The sequence below is a fragment of the Marmota monax genome, unplaced genomic scaffold, assembly GCF_021218885.2.
Source record: "Marmota monax isolate L192 unplaced genomic scaffold, Marmota_monax_Labrador192_F-V1.1 WCK01_AAM20220418_F8-fsc00021, whole genome shotgun sequence".
NCBI lineage: Eukaryota > Metazoa > Chordata > Mammalia > Rodentia > Sciuridae > Marmota > Marmota monax.
This window is the reverse complement of record NW_026695228.1, coordinates 11,799,957-11,823,775: the sequence shown is the minus strand read 5'-3', so window position 1 is coordinate 11,823,775 and position 23,819 is coordinate 11,799,957. Positions and strand designations below refer to the sequence as shown.

Sequence of the window (23,819 nt, the reverse complement as noted above, 5' to 3'; positions counted from 1 at the left end):
AAGAACATCTCTCTGACTTCACCAACAAGACCAGCAATCCCTCTTTTTACTTACTCTACCATCTCCTCCTCACTCCACCTCATTCCCTGCCTGAACAGACCCCAAAGTAATAGTGTATCACTTCAGCCCTGCTCTTGGCAGAACCCTCTCCATGATGAAATTCAGAGTTACACATTTTTTGGTAAAAACACTGGCTCTTCATGTGCTACTCTGTAAACTGCCTAAGAATTCCCCAGCGACATCAGAAGCTCTCACATCACTAAGTATACTCTCTCACACCTTTTATATGTCTTTCCTTCAGTCTATAAAGGTGCTCAAATAACTTGCATATATTAAAAAAATTATCAAAAATCCAAGCTTCTAAAAGAAAAACTCTTCCCCATTTTTTCAATTCATTGCAGTCTGGTTGTTATCCTGGACTCTTCCTTCTTCCTCACCCAAAAAAGTTAATGATGGTTACTCTCCCTGGATTCCTCTACTCTTCCCCACTCCAACCACCTGCACTCAGCCCCCCTCTCTCTTCTCACGTGGACTACCACAGCAGTGAACTAACTTATCTTCTGGCCTCTGAGTCTTCACTAATGCCCCCTTTCCTCTACCTCTGTGTTCACTGCCACTGGAACACTCTTAGTAAGACTCAAAACAAATCACATTTGACCACACATAAAGTAAATTCATGGTTTTATAGTACCTAAAAATTAAAACCCAAGTCTTCACCACAGAATACAAAGTCATCTATCAGTTGGCTCCTGACTTACCTGATACAGAAATTCCCATTGCCCTTGAGTCATCCGTACTTTTTGGTACGTAAGCTCTAGTCTCTATGAATGACATGTACAGCCTTAAAACCAAGCTGCCAAATGCCCTGTGTTCACACTGCGCCACCTTATGGAATTCCCATGATCTCCTCCTGACTCAGTTTACTCTTTACCTACCTGTCAAGCTCTAGTTCAGGTATCTCCCCTGTTAAGCCTTTGAGACTCACATGAATTTGAGGGCTTTTGTGACAGCATTGTATCTATGTATTAATCTCTACTAAGCATACTACACTTTAAAGTGGTTCATTGTTAATGCATTTATCTCCTACTGTGAGCTCCTTGAAGTCAAAGGTTGCTTTTTATCCTTTACTACCTCCTCTATGCCTATAACCCCAATAGATGTTCAATAAATGCTACTGAATAAATGAAACTAAAAAGTACAACACAAAATAAGATTATAATTTCATACAAATAACATAAGCCTGAATGTTATAAGTTCCTACCTGGTAACTAACTGTTTTTTTCCCATCACTTCTAGTCTGAGGTAAGGTTAAAGGTCCAGACACTACCCAAACATCTTCAAACCTCTCTGTCAGTTCACGACAGTACATTTCTATTCTGAAAAACAAACCAAAAAAACTGACAAACATGCGGAAAAGCACATCACCACATCAGTTCCTAGGAAAGATAATAAAAATACTGCATTTGTGTCAACTTAAATGCAACCATGGCACAAAATATTATAAGCATATAGGCAATGATGTTCTCAAAGTTTTACTGCAAAAAAAGTTTTTTTTAAATCACACATGTAAACTTAACTATCTACAATCTTCCCTGTATACACTTAGCACACATTTTAGAATTGAAATTGTTAACATTTGTCAGGGCTTAGAGTGTCACACTCAGTGGTAGAGTTAACATGCACGAGGCCATTGGTTAGATCCCCCAGCATGGCACACCCACAAAAAATCTAAGCCATAGTTTTCAAAAAAATATTTAGCCATTCCTATTGCAGGACAATTTGGTTTATCTTAACATGTCTTATTAATGCAATATTGTATTAAATCCTTAGCATAAATGTCAAGGGCTAGAATAACTGAATAAATATTTTAATGAGGGCTGGGGTTGTGGCCCAGTGGCAGAGCTCTCGTCTAGCGCTTGCGAGGCCCTGGGTTCAATCCTCAGCACCACATAAAAATAAATAAATAAAATAAAGGTACTGTGTCTGATTACAACTACAAAATTAATATTTAAAAATGTTTTAATGACTTGATTATATGAAAAACTTAAAACTGATTTTTAATGGAATTCTACGAATTCACTCTAAGTTCCAAAATATGACAAAGCAGTTTCACAACAACAAAAAAAATTATTTATTTCAAACTTAACAGATAAAAATGGTAAATGTTAGTTTTAATCTGCACTTACACTATAGTTGGAAGAGATCTCTAAATGAGATAACAGTACTTGTCATCATTCCTGTTTATCTAAAATGTAAAATTAAATTATTTTTATAGCATATATGTCCAATTACAAGGTAAAGTTTTCCTCCTAAAAATTTATCCAGTGGGAAAAGAAAATGTTAAATGTTCTCACAAGTATGTAATCAGCAAATCCAGAACATAGGAAGGAAATGTAGGACAAACATCCTAGATCTTCAACAAAGAATTTATAAGAAAAAAGGGAAACCTACAGATTACAAGGAACTGAAGACATACATATATCAACCAAATCTAGGTACAGATCTTATTATAATCCTGATTAAACTAGCCAACAAAAATAAAATAAAAGACAACTAGGGAAAGTTGAACCTGGTAATAAAGAACTGCTGTTATATATTTTAGGGGCAAATTTAGGGTATTTTAAAAGAATTTTTATCTTCTAAAAATATACATTGAAATGCCTGCAAATAAAACAATATATCTGCAATCTGAATGGGGAGAAGTATGGTCATGCAGATGAAATGCATGTGGCCACGACTGGTAACTGTTGGAGTCTTCTTTTAGTGTGGTGTGCTCTTAATTCTTTTAAATCATAAAATACTATATGAGGAAAACAGTTTTAATGCTTAAAGAGACCATTTGAGAGAACTTAATGTCAGAAAAATGCAGACGGTCCAAAGAATTTTATATTTAAGTTTCATCAAAAACTGCTTAATGGTTATGTTGAGCAGTACCAACCTTTTTCTTTAAAAAACAGAAGCACTGGTATACAAGAAAAGAAAAAGAAAAAGTGCCCTCTTTGGACACACTAAAAAAAAAAAAAAAAAACAAACAAGAGATGTTACTGCCTCAGTTATTGACAGAAATATCATTAAGTTTCTTTCAAAATTTGACTTTTAAACAATGGCAAATATATCAAAAAGGCAGGCTAAGTTTTGAAGTATATTTATCCACAGAAGGCTCTACACACAAAATATAGCAAAGAAAATGGTCCAAGTCTCTAACTTTGGTGGGGTTACTTCTGAAAAACAAAGACAGACAGTACTATACATTCTCCTGTTATACCATTCATCTTCCACAGAATGTATTTTATAAACTTTCCACCTCACCTGTTCCAATATCCAGAATTATTATCAAAATTCTGAGGCACAATATTAGAAAGGTAAAAGGTTTCAGCCATGGCTTTCTGTGAAAAGAAATTAAAACAGTAACTTACACTGAAATATTTTACAAATCAGACATAGAAAAAACCAGTTCTTATTAATCATTAGCTCTAGGGAATTAGTGATTACGTTCTTGTTTAGATAAAGGAAAGCCATAGGTATTTGAGGACAGAAAACTCTATTCAAAATAAGCACTATAACAAATAAGTAGTTAAGTGTGCTTAGCTTTGCTTATCATTTACAAAATCAAAACTTATTACGTAAACTCTAAGAACTAAAGGTTTCCAATATAAAGCTTAAAAGTGTTAATTTGGGTTTTAAGCATGTGGCTGAGAATTTCTCAAAAATGGTCAACTTTGAGGAATTTAAAAAGTATAGCACAGTTCAAAACTGGCAGAGAAAAATTCCCTTTGCTCCTGGCCACAATAGGTTTACTCACTTCACACCTCTCACTCACATACACAAGGCTCTCCCTCACTGTATTCCTTTTCAAATATCTATACTGTCAATGTCACAATTACCATCTTTTCTTCAAGCAGAGGCTCTCAACCTTAGATGCACAATGGAATAAACCAGGAAGCTTAAAAAACATTGATGCCTACATCCAACAACCAAGATTTCTGATTTAGCAAGTCTAGGGATTTTTGAAACCACTATCTTAAAGATAGTAATCATCAACAATTCACATAATAAAATGCCAGTGTCATGAAAGATACTTCTCCCTTTCTGCAAGGGGTGGGAGCCAGGAAACTATTCAAAATTAAAGGGGATTTGAGAAATTGGACAACAGCCAGGTGCAGTGATGCACACCTGTAATTTCAGCAGCTCAGAAGGCTGAGGCAGGAGGATCCCGAGTTCAAAGCCAGCCTCAGCAGAAGTGAGGTACTAAGCAACTCAATGAGATCCTGGGTCTAAATAAAATATACAAAATAGGGCAGGGGGATGTGGCTCAGTGGTTGAGTACTCGTGAGTTCAATCCCTGGTCCCAGCCCCTCCAAAAAAAGAAATAGGAAAACACAATGTAATGTATGATTCATGATTAGATACTGGATCCCAAAAAACTATTATAGACATAACTGGGAGCATTCAGGAAACTTGACCATCAATTGTTTTTTAAATAAGACTCTACAAATATACAGAAATTCATTTGTACACACTTTTTGGTGTGATACTCTGGCCATAATATATTCTCATTCTTAGATGACTCATGGCCCTGAACAATCTTTTTAGGAAAAAATTGCAATTTTCTTTTGATGGCTTTAAAACTTCTCAGATACATAAAAAGCCTGGCTACTAGATAAACACATACATTACACACATACACATGCACACACACATACATACTTATATCCATATAAAGTCCATGTACCAAAGTGTGATTGTAGTACTATCTTTTCAACTTTTCAAAATAAAAAGGAGTGAGTTGGGAGCTGGAAGTGTAGCTCAGGGGTAAAGCACTTGCCTAGCATAGTTGAAGTCCTGGATTTGGATTTCCTAGACACCCCCCCACACACACATGCATGTGGCACACATACAAGGATGAGTGAGAAGCTTTAGTCTCCAGTAGTTTTTCAGTTTCTTTTTATGTGGCATTTAGTTTTCCTCATTCACCCTGCTTAAAAATGTCTTGGCATATGATTTAAAAGAGAGAGAGAGAGAGAGAGAGAAGAAAAATAAGAAACAGAGAATGGAAGTTCTCAAATTTTAAGATTGTGGCCCGTAGACTTTTAACCTCTAAGTCCCGTGGTACACATAACACTCCATATCCCTATCCTGCCCCAAATATGCCTACACTAGAAAATTTGTTATTTCCTGCTGGAGCCATGTGTCCTCGTGACCAGCCACTTCCAACATAGTCTTCATTGAAGGCACTGAAGGCTGGAGGGATGTTGGGATCAGGCTTGAATTTACAATGTTTTCTGTCGGCATCACCTAAGAAAAACACACAAAATGGTTAAGCTGTCAGTGGACAAATATCCCTCGAAGTTCTCTAAACACAGCAAGCTGGCTGCTACTGGCTGGCATCTCTTCAAGCAGCTAGTACTGGAGACTGCATGCACGTCTCGAGTTCCTGGGATAGTTCAGATACTTCATCTGAATTTAGAAAGGACTGACCCGGGAAAGAATCCTTTCATACAGGGTAGCTCTCTCATGATTTTGATTCTAGCCTTCCCAGTTCAAGGAAGATGATCCTGGATAGTGTTTAAGTAAAACAATGATCAATCAAATAACTCAAATACATAAAAAGCTTGGCTACTAGATAAACTCCTGTTTAAAAGAAAAGAAAACAAAAATCCCGTGTGTTTTATACAATCATATTTTGACAAGTTTATTTGTACTGAAATAATGGATAAATATAGAAACAAAACAATTTGTTCTGGGCAGGCACAGCATGGAGGAGGGGGTGTCTCTGACATATTGCTCATTGCCTCTTAAAGCCATGACAACACAAATGTTTAAGTTATGAGCTCCACTCAGGAATTTTTAAAACACAACATTTTAGCATCACAAAGGAAAAAAGAAATTTCACTTTTGCTTATTTTCTGAAGCCTCCAAAATGGTTTGCCACAGAGGACATGAGCAGATTCTAATACTATATTTTCCACTGTCATCAGCTCAGAACTTGTTGAACTACAAGAACTATAAGGGCTACAGAATATACTCAATTGTTACTCAAACAAGTGTAAAATGAAGATCAATGAAGTCACTGATTACAGTGTCATTTTTTTGATCCAAGAAAATTTTAGAGGGCTGAGGTTGTGGCTCAGCGGTAAAGTGCTCGCCTAGCATGAGCAGGACCCGGGTTAGATTCTCAGCACCACATAAAAATAAAGGCATTGTATTTCTGTCTACACCTAAAAATAAATAAATAAATATTTTTTAAAAAACTTTAAAATGATCAGATCCCAAGGTTCATAGAAAAGTACCTAATACCTAGCTTTCTGGAATCACTTCATAAAGAAAAAAAATAACTGATAATACAGAATTATCATAAATAAACTTCTAAGTGTTAGTAACTTTGGAATTGCCTTCTTTCATGTCAACTTATCTTTGCCTGGCCCTCACTGCCCTTAAACCTCATTTGTGGAAATTTCCAAAGATGCAATAAGATGATCCCTTCCTTGAGGGAAGAGGTAAATTTACTCCTATCAGGCATCCAGCAGCATTACCAGTAGTGACCATATTAAACCAAGTTCAGGAATTAAGGTTCTCTCATCTGCACAGGTTTGGGATACCAGTCTGCAGATGGGACAGCTTGTAGCCTCTGCCTCTCTGAAACAAGTTTCCCATTTGATGCCTCTGCTAATGCCAAGACAACTTTCCATATAGTACCCTACAGCATATAGGCAGGTTAGTTCTGATTTACTCTTCCCCAAGAGTATAGCCCTTTGGAGTTCCAGGTTAATGGGGGAGAAGGGTTTCCTATAACACAACTTACCCTGGGTGAGCCCTAGGTCTTTCCTTTAATACTTCTCACCCTATAAGGCTGTGAAATCCAAGGCAAATTTGCAGGGACTGACCTTGTCTCTCTGTCTTTGCCCCAGATTTTGCCTGGCAATTCTCCTATATCCTGTTGGCTCTTCATTTTCTAAAAGTGATTTTTAAAAATTCTTTTATATACTGCTAATAACATTATAATTTTCAGAAAGAGAGTTAGTCTTAATAACTTAGTCTGTCAATACTGAAAACAGAAAACTCTTTACACCAAAGACAAGTAAAATCCAGGTGTACTGCTTTCTTTTTTCAAATATTAATTGGTTCTATTTTACTACTTTGAAACTACTTTGAAACTATTAATTGGTTCTATTTTACTACTTTGAAACTCAAGGGATTTACAATATAAAATGCACTGCTTTTCTTATATGCTTCTGAAAAATGATAATTAATAGGAAAAAAATTAGTAAAGTTGAAATTCCTTCTACATTGGGAACTTTTTGCTATAAAAATTTATTATAAAATCAAACGGGCTTCTCTTGACATAAATTTATAATCAACTTTCAGTTTCTGTGATAAGGTTTTCAACTATATCAGCTTCCCTCTAGCAGCAAGTACATTCCAAGCCTCCTGCCATGCTGTGGGCTATATACCCTAGAAAAGTACACATTCTTTTTAATATTAGCATTTTAATATTCAGATATAGCACAGATTTTAAAGCAAAATAAAAGTAACATATGTACTACATAGCAAATTCAAATGCAAATAACAAAATAGGAACAAAACAACTGTAATGAAAGGAATACCCTTAATACGTAACAGAAATACTAAAAAAAAAAAAAAAAAAAAAAGCTATCCAAACTGAAAATAGATAGAGAACAATTTACAGAAAAGAACAATTCACAAAAATGTTATCCTTCCCTGATAATCAATAAGCACAACTATAATCAGCTATTAAACTGATAAAAGTTTAAAAATGCTCATACAGATATGGATAGGGAGGAAGGACAAACAATAATGGTAGGAGAGTAAACTGGAAGGATCTACCTTGAAACAAATTTGATACTCATCGTCAAATTCTGATAACCTTGATAGAATGAGAGACATTATTACCTTATATACATGTATGATTATACTATTGGAAGGACTCTGCACCATGTACAACCAAAGGAATGAGAAGTTGTGCTCCATTTGTGTACAATATGTCAAAATGCATTCTACAGACATATATAACTAATTAGAACAAATTAAAAAAAAAAAAAAGATTTGATAAATCTTTTTTTTGGGTACCAGCGATTGAACTCAGACGCACTTAACCACTAAGCCACATCCCTGAGTTGCTCAGGGCCTTGCTGCATTGGAGGCTGGCTCTAAACTCATAATCCTCCTGCCTCGTCCACCCAAACTGCAAGGTCTCATAATCTTAATTAAAGAAATCATGTAAAGACACACAATCAGACCTGCCTACCTCTCCAGTCTCACTTAACATCACATTCTCCCTTCTGGCCTTCTTTTAATTTCCTAAAGGAACAAACTCACCTCTACACCGAGGCCTTCACAGATAAAAAATGTGCTTCTCTGCACCAGGAATGTTCTTTTCCACATTCCATGGCCAGCCAATCTCTATTGTCTAGGTAACATCCGTCTACCCTTTAGTCTACTTTATCAGAGAAGTCTCACTAATCAAAATTATGTTCTCTAGTTATAATCTCTCATCATACTCTTTACTGTTCCTTAATTATACTACCTTAACTTGTAATCACTTCCTTTAGAGAAGTTACCAATTATAATTACATATTCACGATAATTTAATAGGTCAATCTATTCCCCCAACTACTCTGGTCACTGCTATATCCCCAAGAGTTAACACAGTGCCCAACACACAGTAGGCACTTGAGGTTAAAAAAAAAAAAAAAAATGAAGGATGCTCCTTACAGCAACAACAAGACAGAGCACCCCATCTCAAGTGTCGCAATTTGGATTCTGTCAGCCTCTGAAACAATTGGGAAGGATCTGGGGGCTCCCTGGCTGCCAAGCAGGGTCCATTTAATTAGTAAGCCATATAAGTATCATTTCCTACATGTGCTGTGAGGTTAAAAAAAAAAAGGTAGAGAATATTGAATAACTTTGTTCAAAATTTAGAAACATCTTTCCCTGATACCTTTACTTCAATTTCTTTTCAACCACTTACCCATGATCTTACTTCTGGATATATGTTCGAGAACCCATGTAGGCACCCGCTTTGTCTGATCATAAGACAAGGCATGATTAGTATAACACCTAGTCTCTGTTCCAGTTAAAGGAAATCCAAATTGTTCCAATACAGCCTTTTCTGCAGATTCTAAAAATTATAAAAGAGAGAGAGAGAGAGGACAAAAACAGCAAATAATTAGTGACTCTAATTAAGAACAAAAGATTATAAGAACAGGTGTGACATTTACAAAGAATTAGCTCAGAATTCTACTCAACCATCCTTTGTTCACCATATGTCTAGTAACTGACATTCAAGAAGTATGGATGGAAGAGGTACTTAGTATCTCTTCTACCCAGTCATCATTTAGGGCAAATAGTTGCAATCAGTTTGTTTCTGCTTTATTTGCAATGTCCTTTGTAGTATATTCTGTCAATGGCAACAGAAAACCCCTATTAAAAGTTATGTATAATATTTTTAAAATATATTTTAAAATAAATGTTTCAGGTGATCAGCCAAATGGTAACATGAGTTATTACATTCTGTAGGTCCTATTTTCACTCCATGTCATTACTGGTAATGAATCATTCCCGTGATTGAAGGGGAAAGAGCCTGCCTCTTTATTTTTAAGACTGAGCGTGGAGTTTAAGAGTGAAAGTGGATTAAGTGTGGAGACAAAATCACAGTCTTAGTTTAAGTTTTTTAAAAGACTATCATTCAGGAGCTGGGGATACAGCTCAGTTGGTAGAGTGCTTGCCTTGCATGCACAAGGCCCTAGGTTCCATCCCCAGCAACACACACACACACAATCATTCACTGACAGTCTCCTACTAAGGATAGAGATGTGCCTTGTAGCAAGACAGTAAAATGGGGTACTGTTTTTTCCTAGGGGAAGAAACCAAGCACACTCTTTAGTGGCGAATCTTTCGGATGACTTCTTCAGTCTTCAACCACCAGATCAGTTCTCCTGCTCAAAAGGAGCAAGTTAGGGATAGGGATAGGGATATGGCTCAGTGGTAGAGCCCTTGCCTAGCATGTGGGACTGGGGGCATACGTTCAACCCCAACTCTAAAAAAAAAAAAAAAAAAAAAGGAGGTAACAAATTAAATTAGCATGCCTGGGAAAGAGCAAGAAACAAGACTTTGGTCATTTTTTGGCAATAGATAAGACACCTGGTAATTTGAGGAAAGGCTAGCGTATTATTCATTGGAACAGTGAAAATAAGGGCGGTTAGCTAATCTGCCAAAACTATGAGTTCATCTCCTTTTCCATCCATACTTCTTGAATGCCAATTCTGTACCGTGCTAGGCATACGGTGAACAAAAAAAGACAGTCTCAACGCTGAAGGGGCTAACGATCTAGTGAAGGACACAGGAATTTAAAAAAAAAAAAACATACATACCCTGGTGAATTCTTCGGGGACGAAGGGAGAGATCTGCAGAAAAAAATAAGGTCGGGAAAGGGGGCAGGGAGGCCGACCGCGCCAAGGCTGCGCGGGGCGCGCAGGGTTTCGAGCTGCCACCTGGACCGGGCCCGGAGGGCGGGTCCACAGACTTACCGTCCGGCTCCCTCGCTGCCAACGCTGCCCCAGCGCCCCGGCTCCGAAAAAACTGCAGGGCCGTCAGCCCTGCTCCTGCTGCGCCCACTACAGCCCCGGCCAGGAAACCACTCAGAAATCGCCGGGAGCCTTTAATTCTGGAAGCAAAACTCTTCGCAGCCATCTCTCCCGTGGTTCCAATCTTTTTGCCACTGCGCATGTGCACAGTGGGTCCGAAGCCCGACGACCAATCGTAGCCGCAGGATCAAGAGACGCATGCGCGATTCGCAGTACTGTGTTTCGAGCTTCCCAGAGATGCTAGATCCTGAGCGCAGACACGCCCTCGCAGCTTAAGTCCTCGCGCGCCCCCTGGTGACAAACCCTAAGAACCAGGAGCTACCCCCATCTATATCTGGCCGACCCACCTGGAAGTGTGGTAGAGTATGACGTCTTGAAGGTGGTGGAGGTGGTGTTACTGGAGATTGAACCCAGGGCCTCGTGCAAGGCAAGCGGCCTACCACGGACCCACATCCCACGTCTTAAGATCTTAATAGTGTGCATACACAGTCCGAATACCTTTACTCTCATTGACTAGGTGAATAAACACTTGCACATGGTCTACTAAGATACTCAGAATTGAGACTTAAATTCGAAATCTGGTTCCAAAATCTATGCCACACTGGCTTCTTTATGACACCTGGCTTCAAAGTCATATGGTTTCGAAATTATGACTTCTAAAAATAGCTTTGTACATCCTATAGAGTTTCTTGGCAAGCCAGTTCTCCGTGGTGGCTCAAGGCCTTGGACCAGAGTGCAAAAGTTTGGATTCCCCCTTCAATTGCTTTCCACCTTGGGTTTGTTGCTTCACCTTTTTAGGCTTCTGTTTCCTTTTTTAAGCCAGAGTACTACAACTACTTAGACCCTAGGGTTCTTGTAAGGATTAAAGGAGAGGTCACATTAGGGCATGTAGAGAAGTGCCCAGGGCATATCTTTAAGCCCTCTATAAAAGTGATTTTTGAGCCACTTTGTCTTGATAGAATTTAAAATTTAGATTGCTGAATGCCTGTTGACAATATATTATGTGTATGTGTGTTGTATGTATACACACAATGTATTTTTTTTCATAAATCCCCACTTAAAAAAAAACTCACTGCAACAGAATCTCCAGCTTTCCATGTGGACTTAGTTCTTTGCAGAACTTCATGTTTCCCATTTCTTAGACAACTAGTAGCAATATCTTTCATCTGATCTCAGTGATGATCACTTAACTGTAGTACAGGCTGTTTTTGCCAGTCTCAAACAGGAGGCTGCCCCTCCCTAGCAGTACCTCTTCTGAAGTCATATTATATAATCCTGTGGGTCTCTGGCTCTGATTGTGTAAAAGTTAGGTCAACTAGAGTCATTTCTAGGGACTTTGGATCAGGCAACAAAGCTGTGACTCAAACTACCAGTCTGCAGCATTGTTTTCTGCCAAGAAGACAAATGAACAGATGTATCTGGTCCCATACTGAGCAATAATGGAAGAAATGCTGAGACACAGGTAAGGTCTACAATGCTGTGTCGTTGGCTTTCCTGAAGCCCAACCTGCCTTTCCCAAGGCTTAGCTTTTTCCCCTAGGATCTTCTATTGGAGCCCCTTTTTGCCTAGTGGTTTCCGTCACTTGCAACCAAGAATCCTGAAAATTCAACCAAATACTACTATCTGTAGATTTCAAGGCTACTTTGGCAGCTTCTACTAGAATGTTATTAAATACAGTCACTTTAGAATCATTTTTCAAGGCCTTCACTAAATGCTGGGCCCTGTGCTAAATTCTAGAAAGACATAATGGTAGATCATTTTCCTCATCCAGATCCTGCACTTGGAAGAAATGGTAAATCCATACTTTGACCCCAAGAGGAATTGGTTGGGCTACTTGACATTGGGTAGTCAAACTTTCTCTGAGCCAGTTTGCTCACCTATAAAATGAGGGGACTATGCCAGTTTTTAAAGTGTTGATGGAAATGGAGGAACCCTAAGTGCTCCTTAGGTGTGCTTGAGACCAAATGGCCTGAGCCCTCCCATACTTGCTCTCAGACGAACCTGTTTTTATAAACCAACTCCTATGTAAAATCTTTTGGGGAAGGTTTCCTTTGCTGAAGGAAATATATGATCAGATGGGCCCTGAGGTTCAGCCTTTCAGCTTTTCTACCCCCAGGATCCTTTATCAAAAATGTCAGCCTTTTGCCTTCCTGTCATTCATTCTCCAGCTCCTCAGGGGCAATCGCTAACAAAAGGTGAGCTTTCTAAATCTGAAAGAACAGAAAGAGCCAAAGATTTACAAGCGGTCCCTAAATTAAAAGCCCCTTGATCAAAAATTCCTCCAGAAGTTATCATGCAGGTTGCTTAATCCTAATAAAAGACAAATTAAAAGGGGGACATTAAGCCCACTGGAAAGATTCAAAGGGTCTTTTCTGCACTTTGAGCCCTGCAAAATACATTTTTATTGCAGAAAGCAGGTACTTTGAGGCTTTCCTGTTTTCTTGGTTAGGTTGTAGAGGCCATAATTATTTTATTACCAAGGAACCAACCATGTTTCAGTTTAGTGAGACTTAAGTTAGGATCTCCAAAACACGAGATTTGGTTTACTGATTCAGATCTAGGGGCTCATGCCTTTTTTTTTAAAGTAGCTCGCTAGTGACTGGGGTACTTAGCCAAGTTTGGCAATGGCAGGACTTGTATTCTGGAAGTTCTGAATACAACTTTCCTTCAAGGCTTCTCTGTTCCACTTATAAAAATATTGCTCAGGGTCATTTGCAAAGTATAGGAATGGGTGGGAGGGTGGGATCTTGATGATCTGGAAAACACACCCCTGCTCTGCAGGAACTTACCCAGAGTCCCAGATCAGTTCATTTATGAGAAGCCTGCAGTGTTCCTAAGTAGGCCCTGGACTTCTAAATTACAGAAATGAAGAACTGTGCTTGGCTCCAGCCCCACCACAGACTAGGTCTGCAGCCACCAACAACAGCATGTGAATCAAGCAGAACTCACAGGCACACTTACAGGCACCAGTCCTGTAAGCAGGGGAATGCCATTATTTTTTTTTTCTAATTCCCGTGAAAAGAAATTTCAATCCCCTGCCCCATGATTAAAAGAAACAACAAAGTGTTTATTATTATTATTATTTTATTTTCATATACAAAAAGATAAAACTTGAAATAGTTCTAGATTTTTCCTCCTATTCTGTTGGGGTGTGGCTGCTGCTTCACACAGGGGGGAAAAAACTACATTCACATCGGTTTATTTGAGGACCCAGTGCAGAGTTCAAGCAGCAAAACCCCAATTTAGCAGATCTAATTTCAAACTTGACACTCATTTCTAAAAGTACCACAGTAAAAAGGAACAAAGATCCACTGCAAATGAATGAACTATGATACAATGTTCTTTCCAAAATGTTTTCATTTCACAACTGTAATTACATGGATGTCTGCTTCAGGCCATTTTAGGGGTGTGTGTGTGTGTGTTTGTGTGTGTGTGTGTAATATATATATGTATGTATATGTATATATATATATAAATCAGCACACTTTTCAAATCCAGACAGGGTAACAGCAACAAGCTTAACTCTGTGTATATATATATATATATATATATATATATATATATATATATATATATATATAAAAACATGATACTTCAGTATAACTTTTGTTAATTCAGTAGTACAAGCTATTTCTGTTCTACAAAATTTTTATTGTATAGCTACAAGGGTGAAAAGTGACCTACTACATTTACATCTCACATATCCTGGTATACAAACAGTACTTATTGAATTTGAGCCAAAAACTATAAGTTTTTAGTTTTAGCACTTGAAAGAGCTTCCTTGCTTCTACAGTCTTAAATCATACACTAGTCACAATTCCAGAGTTTGTGATTACTTGTCATTTTAAACTGTGAGAAACAGGTGAATCCAAACTTTTAATTACAATTTGTATATACAAGTTAGATAACACAGCTCAATAAGACTTAGCTACCATCCTAAGCCCAACACACACATTCTCCACTAGGTTAGACAAGTCTTAGGGTGGTTCCTCCTTTTCCTTACAAATAATGTACAAATTCAGAAGTAGCTGGTAAAACTGATATATAAGATGGTAAATAAAAGGTGACATTTTCTGTTGGTTCCAAAACTGTTCCTGAAAACTTTGTACTCTGCTGTGTTCTTTAACTGTATGTCTATTATATGCAGAAAGCTCTTTTCACAAGAATTGACATCAAACTCAATGTAAGTTAAATTTATAGTACTGTATAAAGTTATTTAGATTCAAGGACAAATGTGGGAAAGTATTAACAAGTGAAAATTTGGCCTTTGACATTACCATTACAATTATGTCAGATTCAAAAGCAGATTCTTCTGTACAGTTGAAAAATGGCATCATGTGGATTTGTGGCATGGAAATGAAATCTAGAAATATGTTTCTAATCTGCGGTAACTCTCTCCTTCAACTCTAAAGTACCACTCAATTTTCTTTGCATTTTTACAGAGTTCTCAAAAAAAAATGAGAGGGAAAAGCCACTGGCATTTTAACACTTGTTCCCCTCACTGGTGGTCTTAGTGTTTCAGATGGGGTCTCCCAAAGAATCTCTAATGAATCATTCGCTCCTAGATGGCCTGACAATGACTTGGACACTTTTCAAATTAAAACTCAGATGTTGCCTAATCTTTCCTACTCGCATCTCTGTCATTGTTGTAAAATTTGGATGACTGCATTTTTCCCTTACCGAGAAATTATTTGGCTAAACATACACTTAACTCATGGCAGTGCTCTGAGAAAACCCCACTTGGGCTAAAGCACTTGCAGGGACTGAAGTCAACAGTCCACTGAAAGGGGCAAAGATCAAACACTCAGAGGGCTGAGCCTGGACCCACTGGGAACACAATGACCTTGGTGTCCCATGGTCAGGAGGGCAGCAGGACAGCCCAGGCAGGCAGATGGCATCACTGAGTTACCACTTTTATCTTGGTCTGCCATCTATGCCCCAGAAGACAAAATTCAGATGTGGTGACTGCTGGTTAATTAAGCTTCTTGAACTGGTAAAAAAGGCTCTTTAAAAATATATATATATTTATTTATTTATTTATTTATTTAAAATACATCATAATGACAAACAGCCATATCCCAACAAGGCCTAATTTCACAGCAACATATGCTACAGACATCTTCCCAAAAATGCACTGTGGTGGATGGTGGGTTTTTATCCTGCCATTTAAAGGAATGTTCTACATGTGAGCTTTTAGAGACTGGAAATGTGTTACAAAGAGCTCATCTTTGGAACTAGTTTGCATGCAAGACCAGCCAGTTAAGTTGCTTCACTTAATCAGACACACAAGAATACTGAAAACGGCAGAATGCAGAGGAGCGCAGGAAGCACCTTCAGATGACACTCCAGACCAACCCCACCACAGCCAGGATGAAATCACCAGAAGCCCTTCTCAGTCCTTGTTTCACTAAAACAAGTTTAAGTGCCCACACTCAGCAGGGTTCCTGCGTGTGTATGTTAAGTCTGCAGTATCAAGAGGACCCAGATGGTGACACCATTCAACATGAGGTCTGAGGTAACTGGTTCTTAAAAGACCTGGATCACACAAGTGCATCCAGAAATTAGAGCTGGGAAAAAGGAAAAAGGCAAGGGATTTGGGGATAGAAAAGACAAGTAGAAAAAAGCTTACAGCAGTTGCTTTTGGAGGAGGAGGGTGACAAAAACAAAGGCACAACAAAATTACATTCCAAGACAGGTGGCTGGAGAGCAGAGAAATGTCCTTTTATGGGAACAGAGAAAGGAGTGCGGGTTAGTTCCTGTAGTGCTACTGGATCTGCTGGAACTACATTTGTTGTAAGTATAAAAGGGTGAAGTGTAAACTACACTCTAAACCAGAAGGAACAGAAAGCACAGCTGGCTTTAAATGACACATCAACTACCTCCAGTGTACCTCTGGAAGCCATGGCCCGAAGCCAGTAGGCAGAGTGTGGGGGTCAGGCCTTTACCTGGGCCTCAAAGCTAGCCATTATGAACACTAGGATTTAGCTTAATTATTCAGTTTCCCTAGATCCCCATCAAAAGTTGCACTCAAATAACCATCCACTCTCTACCCAAAATTAAAAAGGTTAAAATGAAACCCCCTTCCACTTGATGGCAGTGATGCTGACCTTTGTGGGGAAAGTGGAAAAAACCTCTGAGGACATGTGAAAGATGCCCTGCTATTACTGGGTTTCTAGTTTCCTCAGTAGGCTATCCTGGCTGATTCAACAGATTAAAGCAGTGAGCCAACCACTCACTCTAATCTCCAAAGGCCCTGACCACCGGGGACAAGATATGCCGGTAGCTCTTCATTTAATCTAATCACTATGTCCACATGCCCTACCCAATTCTGACCATATCCAAGAATTATTCAACTCAATAATTTAGTCCTAGGTAATTCAGTTTAGTGGAACTCAAACCAATAAATCCCCATTTTAAAGTTTTTGTAGCCTAAATCTTTTTCTTGTGCATCCTGCCCCCATCTGTGCCCCATAAAATTTCCATTCCCCAAATACCCTCAACACAACTATATTTTGTGTCAGGAGCTTACAACCGAATGTTTAACTTCAGAACCCTCTGTTCAGAAATCTCAGGAGGAAGCATAAATGTCAAACACACTGCAGGCCCCCCCTCCTTCAGGTCTGTAAGGAGCCTAGCTGAAGCATCTGTCCTTCACAGCCACAAGTGGGAATTTTGGCCAGGAGAATCATAAATTGACTCTAGGCTGCCAGTGTATACAAGAATCTGTGTGAGTGCTAAGTAAAAATTCACACCCCTCATGCTCCAGTGTACATTTATCCTGAAAGGTAAAGCTCAGTAGCTCTGATTACAAAAGCATTCTTATTCAAACTCACTAGACTTTATAAAAATAATCTGTGGTATAAAACAATCTCCACACTGTGTAGAAGAAATCTGTCAGGTGATATAACTAAATATATATGTAGAGCTATAGATTTTTTTGAAGTAAAATTTCAAGTGTTATGTCTCTATTATATAACCTATTCTTTTATTTACAATGCTATCTAACAGTACTGATGCAAACATGATTAGGAGAGTCAGGGAATGGGTCCATACCCAACCCAACAGTGGAAGTTCCCAGAACTCAAGACACAACTCATTCATTCAAAAAGACCCATCGTCACTGACTGGGGGCGAGGGGGTAAGCCTACTGACTAATGGGTCACAATTTTCTTAACTGTGAGCTCAACAACATAAACTTTGCAAACGAATGTCACACTTCTGTAGGCATCCAAAATAGCCCTCCTTTAAATAACATACTGCATACATCCATACAGCTACATGTATGTTTCTTTAGTGTCCTGTGACTGCCTAAACTCTAGACTATCAGAAGATACTGCCCCAGAGGAAAAAAGGTCAGCGCAGAGCCCATCACCCACTCAGGTGTTTAGAGAATATGCATTTTAATTCTTAAGGAAAAACCACTTCAGTTATCTCTACAAGCTGCCATAGGAGCAAATAAAGTATCACTGTTTTGGCACTACAGGATATACATGGAGTACCACAACTGAAGTCTTGCTTCATTCATACCTGGAAGATACCGTCATGACAATGTTAAAACTTGATAAAAACTTAAACAGTGGTAAATACTTTACATTCAAATTCTTGTCCAAACCAAGTTTATAGTGGACCCCCAAACAGGTGTGAAACGTGCACATTCAAAATATCCCACTAAATAACTTGGACTTTTGTTGACAGCTGCTAGGCCTTTTGAACTTACTGTCTTAAAAAATGTGATTGGATCAACTGGATTAAGGGTATTTTAAACTTCAATTTCTTTTTTCCTACAAAACTAAATTATTATCTCAAGAAACTATTCCAAGCCTTCTAAAGGTTTGGGATACATTCATAGGTAGACTGCTGGTTACAAATCAACTACCTGGAATCTTACTTAAAGAACTATGAATATAACCCTGAATGCATTAAATGTTTAAAATATAGACTGAGAAAATAACACAGTTCATCAAGTGAATTACTGGGCCTAAAACATATTGATCTAGTCTTAAATTCCTTATTACTAGGCTGAACACATTAGCTGCCGAGTATTTTATCAGTTTAGCTTTTGCAAACAGCCATTGATCAAGAAGAAGTCATGTCACCCAAGTGTGAAGGAAAGTCCATATTGTCCCCTTTCTGGATGCTCCCCTACCATGTAAATAATAGATGTACTGCACTTCTTGAAAAGGGTGGTCTAATGCCCCTGAAATGTGTACCAGGCCTAGTCATCTGTCCAAAAGTACACCACTGAAAACCCAACAGGCTGCAATAAAGACAAAATCAAACTGAACTACTGGACACCTTTCCAATTTAGTTAAGTTTCTAGTGAGCCAAGTTCTTGAGAATAATGATTATTTAACTTCTAGTTCCAATCCTAAAAACTCATATGCTTACTATATTACTTAGCAAAAAACAAGCAAACAAACAAACAACAACAGCAAATCCTCATTATTACCAGTAGGTACTAGGAACTTTACATACTAAAAAAGGTAAAATTCTATTTGTAAGAGGGCCACCTAGTCCTCCCATTTTGGATGGGACTATCATTTCCCTGCCTTTGTGGCTCGACCATAGGGGCCACATGACAGGCTTTTCTGAGACACACAGAGCACATGAAGAACATTCAATACACAGATCAGGTTCCCAAGGAAAAAACCCACATATAGCCCAAGCCCAGGGCATAGTTAGCAGGACAGAGAGAATATGAATGTGATCAAATGGAAAGAAAGGCCGTAAAGCAGAACTACAGGATCGAGTGCTATGCTTCCTAAAGCATCAAGCATGTCAGGAGTGCTGACCTAGCCTCTTGAGGCAAGTTTGGTAGCCTGGAGAGGACAACCCCTTCCCTTTGCTCAGAATATGTGAGCAGAAGATGATATTCAAGGTTAGGCAATGTGCTTCTTATTCTGCACAAATGGCCCCAACTAGGGACAGGATAAATTCAGACTCAAGCAGCTGGCACCACTTTGCCTTGTAGCCAGATTTTCCCCTTTCTCCCCAGAACACCCCATCTGCAGTTCTTGTTCCCTCCTGCTAAGGACCAATGGTCCCAGGAGAAAATCCAGCTCATGCCAGCCCAGTATGCTCTGATGATATGTCCATGGCCTCCCCTGCTCACCCTATCACTGAGGACCCTCTGTAGGACACTGTGACACAGTGGCCTCTGTCTTTACTTGCTTCCTCCTTCTCTGGTTCATTTCCGGATCTCTAGCTAAGGATAAAATCCCAGTTATTACAGGGGTTTTCAACCAGGACATTATCTATGGAAGCCCATCCCCAAAGCCAGGGGCTGCTTAGATGACAGAACACTGGAAAGGAAAGAGCAAGGATCCTTGGCTACTTCTCTTCCCTGATTTGGCCCCCTGTAAACCTACAGGGCTGGGACAGTGCCTCTCATGGGCAGGGACAATGAGACCAGGCCTTATTTACAAGTCTCCCACAATGCTTGGAGCAAAAAAGTAAAATAAAAATAGCAGTTCTCTGGATGCCCCAAAAGTGGATGTTACATGAAATCTGTGGACAGAAACACAGGCAGAGGCCCTGTGATCCAATCACCACCATCACAGATGCATATCAGGACTCTAGGAGTCTCCCAACTCACAGAGCACGTGATAGCAGCAAATGAAACCTTTACCCAGTGGCAAAAGGCCCACCCAAGCTCCCAGAAGGTGGTAGATAGAAATCACCCACCTTCCAGCCAGTAGCAACCAAATGTGCCACCTGGAGCTAAAGGAAGCACCTTGAAGCACAGAGTAGGGGTAGTAGTGGGGGCAGTCTGAAGCCCTGAGAACTGCACAAACCCCCAAACTCTCCCTGTTCCCAGCCACACCAAACAGATACCACTCCTTACACTCCATTCTGATGTCAAGGCCCCACAGGGCCACTGCAGGGCCTGGGTGAGGGGTCAGCAAAGAAAAGCCACTCAGAGAAAAGGTATGCCTGCCCTCCTGTTCTGCACCCCAACCAGAAGGTCCCACAGAGCCAGGGCTCAACGCTCCTTTGGCCAGGCCAAAAGAATTAAGCCAGTGCACAAAAGAAAACCAACCACCCAGAGGAAATGAAAAACCAAACAGGGAAGCTGGGGTTTAGTGTTTGGCACTGGGTAGAATTAGTGATCTGATTATTCCTGCAGTGAATTAGCTACATTTATTAGTGGTTTATTTGTTTCTTCTGAGGGTGAAAAGTGGAGATGCCCCCACTGCCTGAGGAAAAAGCTAAAAAAAGTAGATATGGCACTTTTCAATAAATATTTTAAAGCTTCTTAAAGAAATAAGTGGAAAAGAAAAGCAACTGCTGTAAGGCCTGTTTGCTGTTAAAAATTATTCCAAGGGAACAAAATAAAACAGGGAAAAAAAAAAAAAAAGACATAGCTTACCAAAACAAAAAGAAAACCATCTGTCCCAGTGACCACTTGACCAATCCACATTTTGACCCATGAAGCAAAAACTGAGCTTGGACAGGGAAGTAAATTGGCCTCCCACAGCATCCTGTACCCACTCAGAGAAAAGGACACCCACAAGCAGAAGGCCCAGATGCCACACACAGCAACTGAGTGGAGCAGCCACCCAAGTGTGAGCTGGTCCATCACACTCAGACTCCCACACCCTCTACCCCAGACAAGCAGCTCTGGCAACTGCCCTCAGGGCATAGTGTGTGGCCACTGGTGCTATTAATCCCCTCCAGTATTACTACTGCTCATCTACTGAAGGAATTAAATCTCAGGTAAAATTACCTCATGTGGGTATAAGGGTCACAGTTTTACAAGTTAAAGTGGGGTCATAGGTTATTCTGAACATCAACCAATCAAGTTATGGGAAACATCTGACCTTCCAAATAACCCAGGAGGTAGCAGCCCTCTTCAGTCTACCCAGGTCAACCTCTCTCCATCACCTGCCAACTCGCCTACTCTTGAGATTAAGAGACACACTGTTTTAAAATAAAATGATCTAAGGAAACCAGGAGGAGCCTTCACCAACAATAGTGATGAACGCCCAGACTCAGCCCAGCCAGCCAACCTATACTCGATGACAATTATTTACAAGGGGGCTTTATCAAACAAAAATGGTAGTACTCCCTAGAAGACAAACTTTTTTTCTTTTTCCTCTATTTCTTTTAAACATCCTTGTCATAAAAGTCAACTTACATTAAAATATACTTACTACAAGACAACACAACTAACAAAATATATAATAAAACTTACACAAGTAGAAAATTCTGAGGTATTTCTGGTTTGAGGTGGTCTGTGGTCGTGAAGTTTTAATTCTTTTACTTTTTTTAAAATTTAAACCTCGGAAGCCACATAGCAAAGCATGTGTGTATATGTGGATGTGTGTTTTGTCTGAAAAAAAAATTTAGCATGTTTTATAAATTAAAAATTTTCAAATGTTGAAACAGCAGCATTAGGAACATTCACTGATTAGAGCAAGGTTATGGCATAATAGAAAACGTTTTTTAGAATATGCACCACTTTAAGGGGTCTGGAGAAAGCCATGTCCACAAGCCACAGAATGGGGTCAGTAATGTCACCACATGGGGCTGAGCCAGAGCTGCAGGGCTTGCAAGGTCCCCAGAGAGACAGGCCGTCTTTGTGGGGCCCATCCAGGAATTCTCTTGCCCTAGCTGTGCAGGGCGCCCCCTAAGGGCATTTTCCTAAACTGCCCCAGGAGGAAACAATTTCAATATTTCCTCCATTAGAGATACTTACAAGCATCATATCGCATGAAGAATGTTCACTGAACTGTGATGATTTCTGCCTTCCACATAATCTTAAAAATTTGGGCAGAAAAAAATGTTTCATCTTAGGCCAAGCCCAGGTCAACAGAAAGAAACTGGTGGGACCAGCAGGTGGGTCAGAGCTGCCCCTGCTCTCAGACTTTCTCCAAACCCCGCACTTGCCCTTAATGTTCGGCCTCCACAAGGTCCTTGCCCTCAATTCCTGGGTACCTGAGAAGTAGCCTCCACAGCAAAGGATGTTGCTCCGAATGTGCCCAAGTCCAGTGTAGCTCTGTTCCAAACCCTACCCTAGCACCATCCTCCCCTTCCAACCCCAGTCCAAACTCCTCGTCCTCATCCCAGTTTTTTTACTTGATCAGGACAACACCCGTTAAATCCGTGAAAGACACATCTGCTGTTTCTTAAGCTCACTGCCTAAAAAGGGAGAAACAACAACAAAAAAATAATAAAGTGGTGGGGAGGAGGGGGTGAGGGCCAAGGAGAGAGGAAATGCCTCTTCTGAGGAAGGTATGTTCTTATGTAACAGTCTTCAAAGGTTCCTCGAGTAGAGTTTGCAGCATTAAGTTTCCTAAGACAGGAGATGGGTTTCTTTGTGTCACAGATTCTGAGACGACAAACAAAGAGAAAATGGGAAAAATGAATCCCAAAGGACAGGAGGTGGCTGAGGCTCTTCAGCATGGCGCTGGTTCTGCATTCACAGCTCAGCACCTCAACGCCTGCTGACGTGTCCGCTGTTTGCAATACAGTAGAGCAATATGCTGGTAAAAACTGATCCAATCCAAAAAATAATATTAATAATAATAATTATAATAATTATAATAATAATAAAAAGTCAAGGTAAAATAGCAGCTGCATTTTATGTGTTTGTTGGTTTTATGGGATTTCCAAAACAAAACACAACTTTTTTTTTTCCTTTTTTCTTCAGATCCAATGAGTCTGGAGAGACACTCATGTCCTGGGCTTAGATGCTGGACTCCTTGGGGGGCAGGTCCACATTGGTGACAGAGGTCACCAGTGAGACAAGACAGTCCGAGGTAGTGCTGTTGACCGACCTCCGGATCAGGGACACTCGCTCCTCCACGCAGCCTGCAGATAGGCGAGCTTCTGCATCATGGTCCCAGCACTCCTCAATGGTCACACAGAGCTGGGCCAGGCCCTGTACAACAGTGGGAGAATGAGAAAAGACACCTTGTTAAGACCTCTAAGTAAGGACAAGCATGGAAGACACCAAACTTGATGATGATCCCAAGGATCAGTCAAAGCCTATTGGCCAAACCACACCAGCAGGTCAATTAACAGGTGCCTAGTGGAAACTGCAGCAATCACCATGCTTGCCTTTCTGATAGCCACTACCCTGAGCCCACTGGCTTCCGTCAGCCCCAGAACATTGCTACTCCTCAGCTTACGAAGGGGAGGGATCCAGACCCCTCCTAGAGGAGATACAGCTGCTTACCTTGGAGCAGTGGTATTAAATCATATTTTATGCAA

The 23,819-nt window shown here is 39.8% G+C and overlaps 2 protein-coding genes across 4 annotated transcripts in view; both read right to left on the bottom strand.

Annotated features, from left to right (window-relative positions):
* The window catches only part of Exog (exo/endonuclease G), a 28,164-nt gene extending 17,427 nt beyond the window's left edge, over positions 1 to 10,737 (bottom strand). Inside the window, exons 1-6 of one of the 2 annotated variants that reach the window (XM_046437059.2) lie at positions 10,548 to 10,737; positions 10,392 to 10,424; positions 8,990 to 9,139; positions 5,156 to 5,295; positions 3,310 to 3,386; positions 1,262 to 1,376 (exon numbers count right to left, since the gene is read on the bottom strand). In XM_046437059.2, coding sequence (XP_046293015.1) covers positions 1,262 to 1,376; positions 3,310 to 3,386; positions 5,156 to 5,295; positions 8,990 to 9,139; positions 10,392 to 10,424; positions 10,548 to 10,710 — 678 coding nt within the window. In that variant the 5' untranslated portion in view covers positions 10,711 to 10,737. The remainder of the gene's footprint in view (positions 1 to 1,261; positions 1,377 to 3,309; positions 3,387 to 5,155; positions 5,296 to 8,989; positions 9,140 to 10,391; positions 10,425 to 10,547) is intronic. The other variant, XM_046437060.2, reaches the window with a different exon arrangement.
* A 2,933-nt stretch (positions 10,738 to 13,670) lies between these two features.
* Positions 13,671 to 23,819, bottom strand: part of Acvr2b (activin A receptor type 2B) — a 39,582-nt gene continuing 29,433 nt past the window's right edge. For both annotated transcript variants that reach the window (XM_046436920.2, XM_046436919.2), the window contains exon 11: positions 13,671 to 23,487. In XM_046436920.2, the coding sequence (XP_046292876.1) occupies positions 23,293 to 23,487 (195 nt within the window). In that variant the 3' untranslated portion in view covers positions 13,671 to 23,292. The remainder of the gene's footprint in view (positions 23,488 to 23,819) is intronic.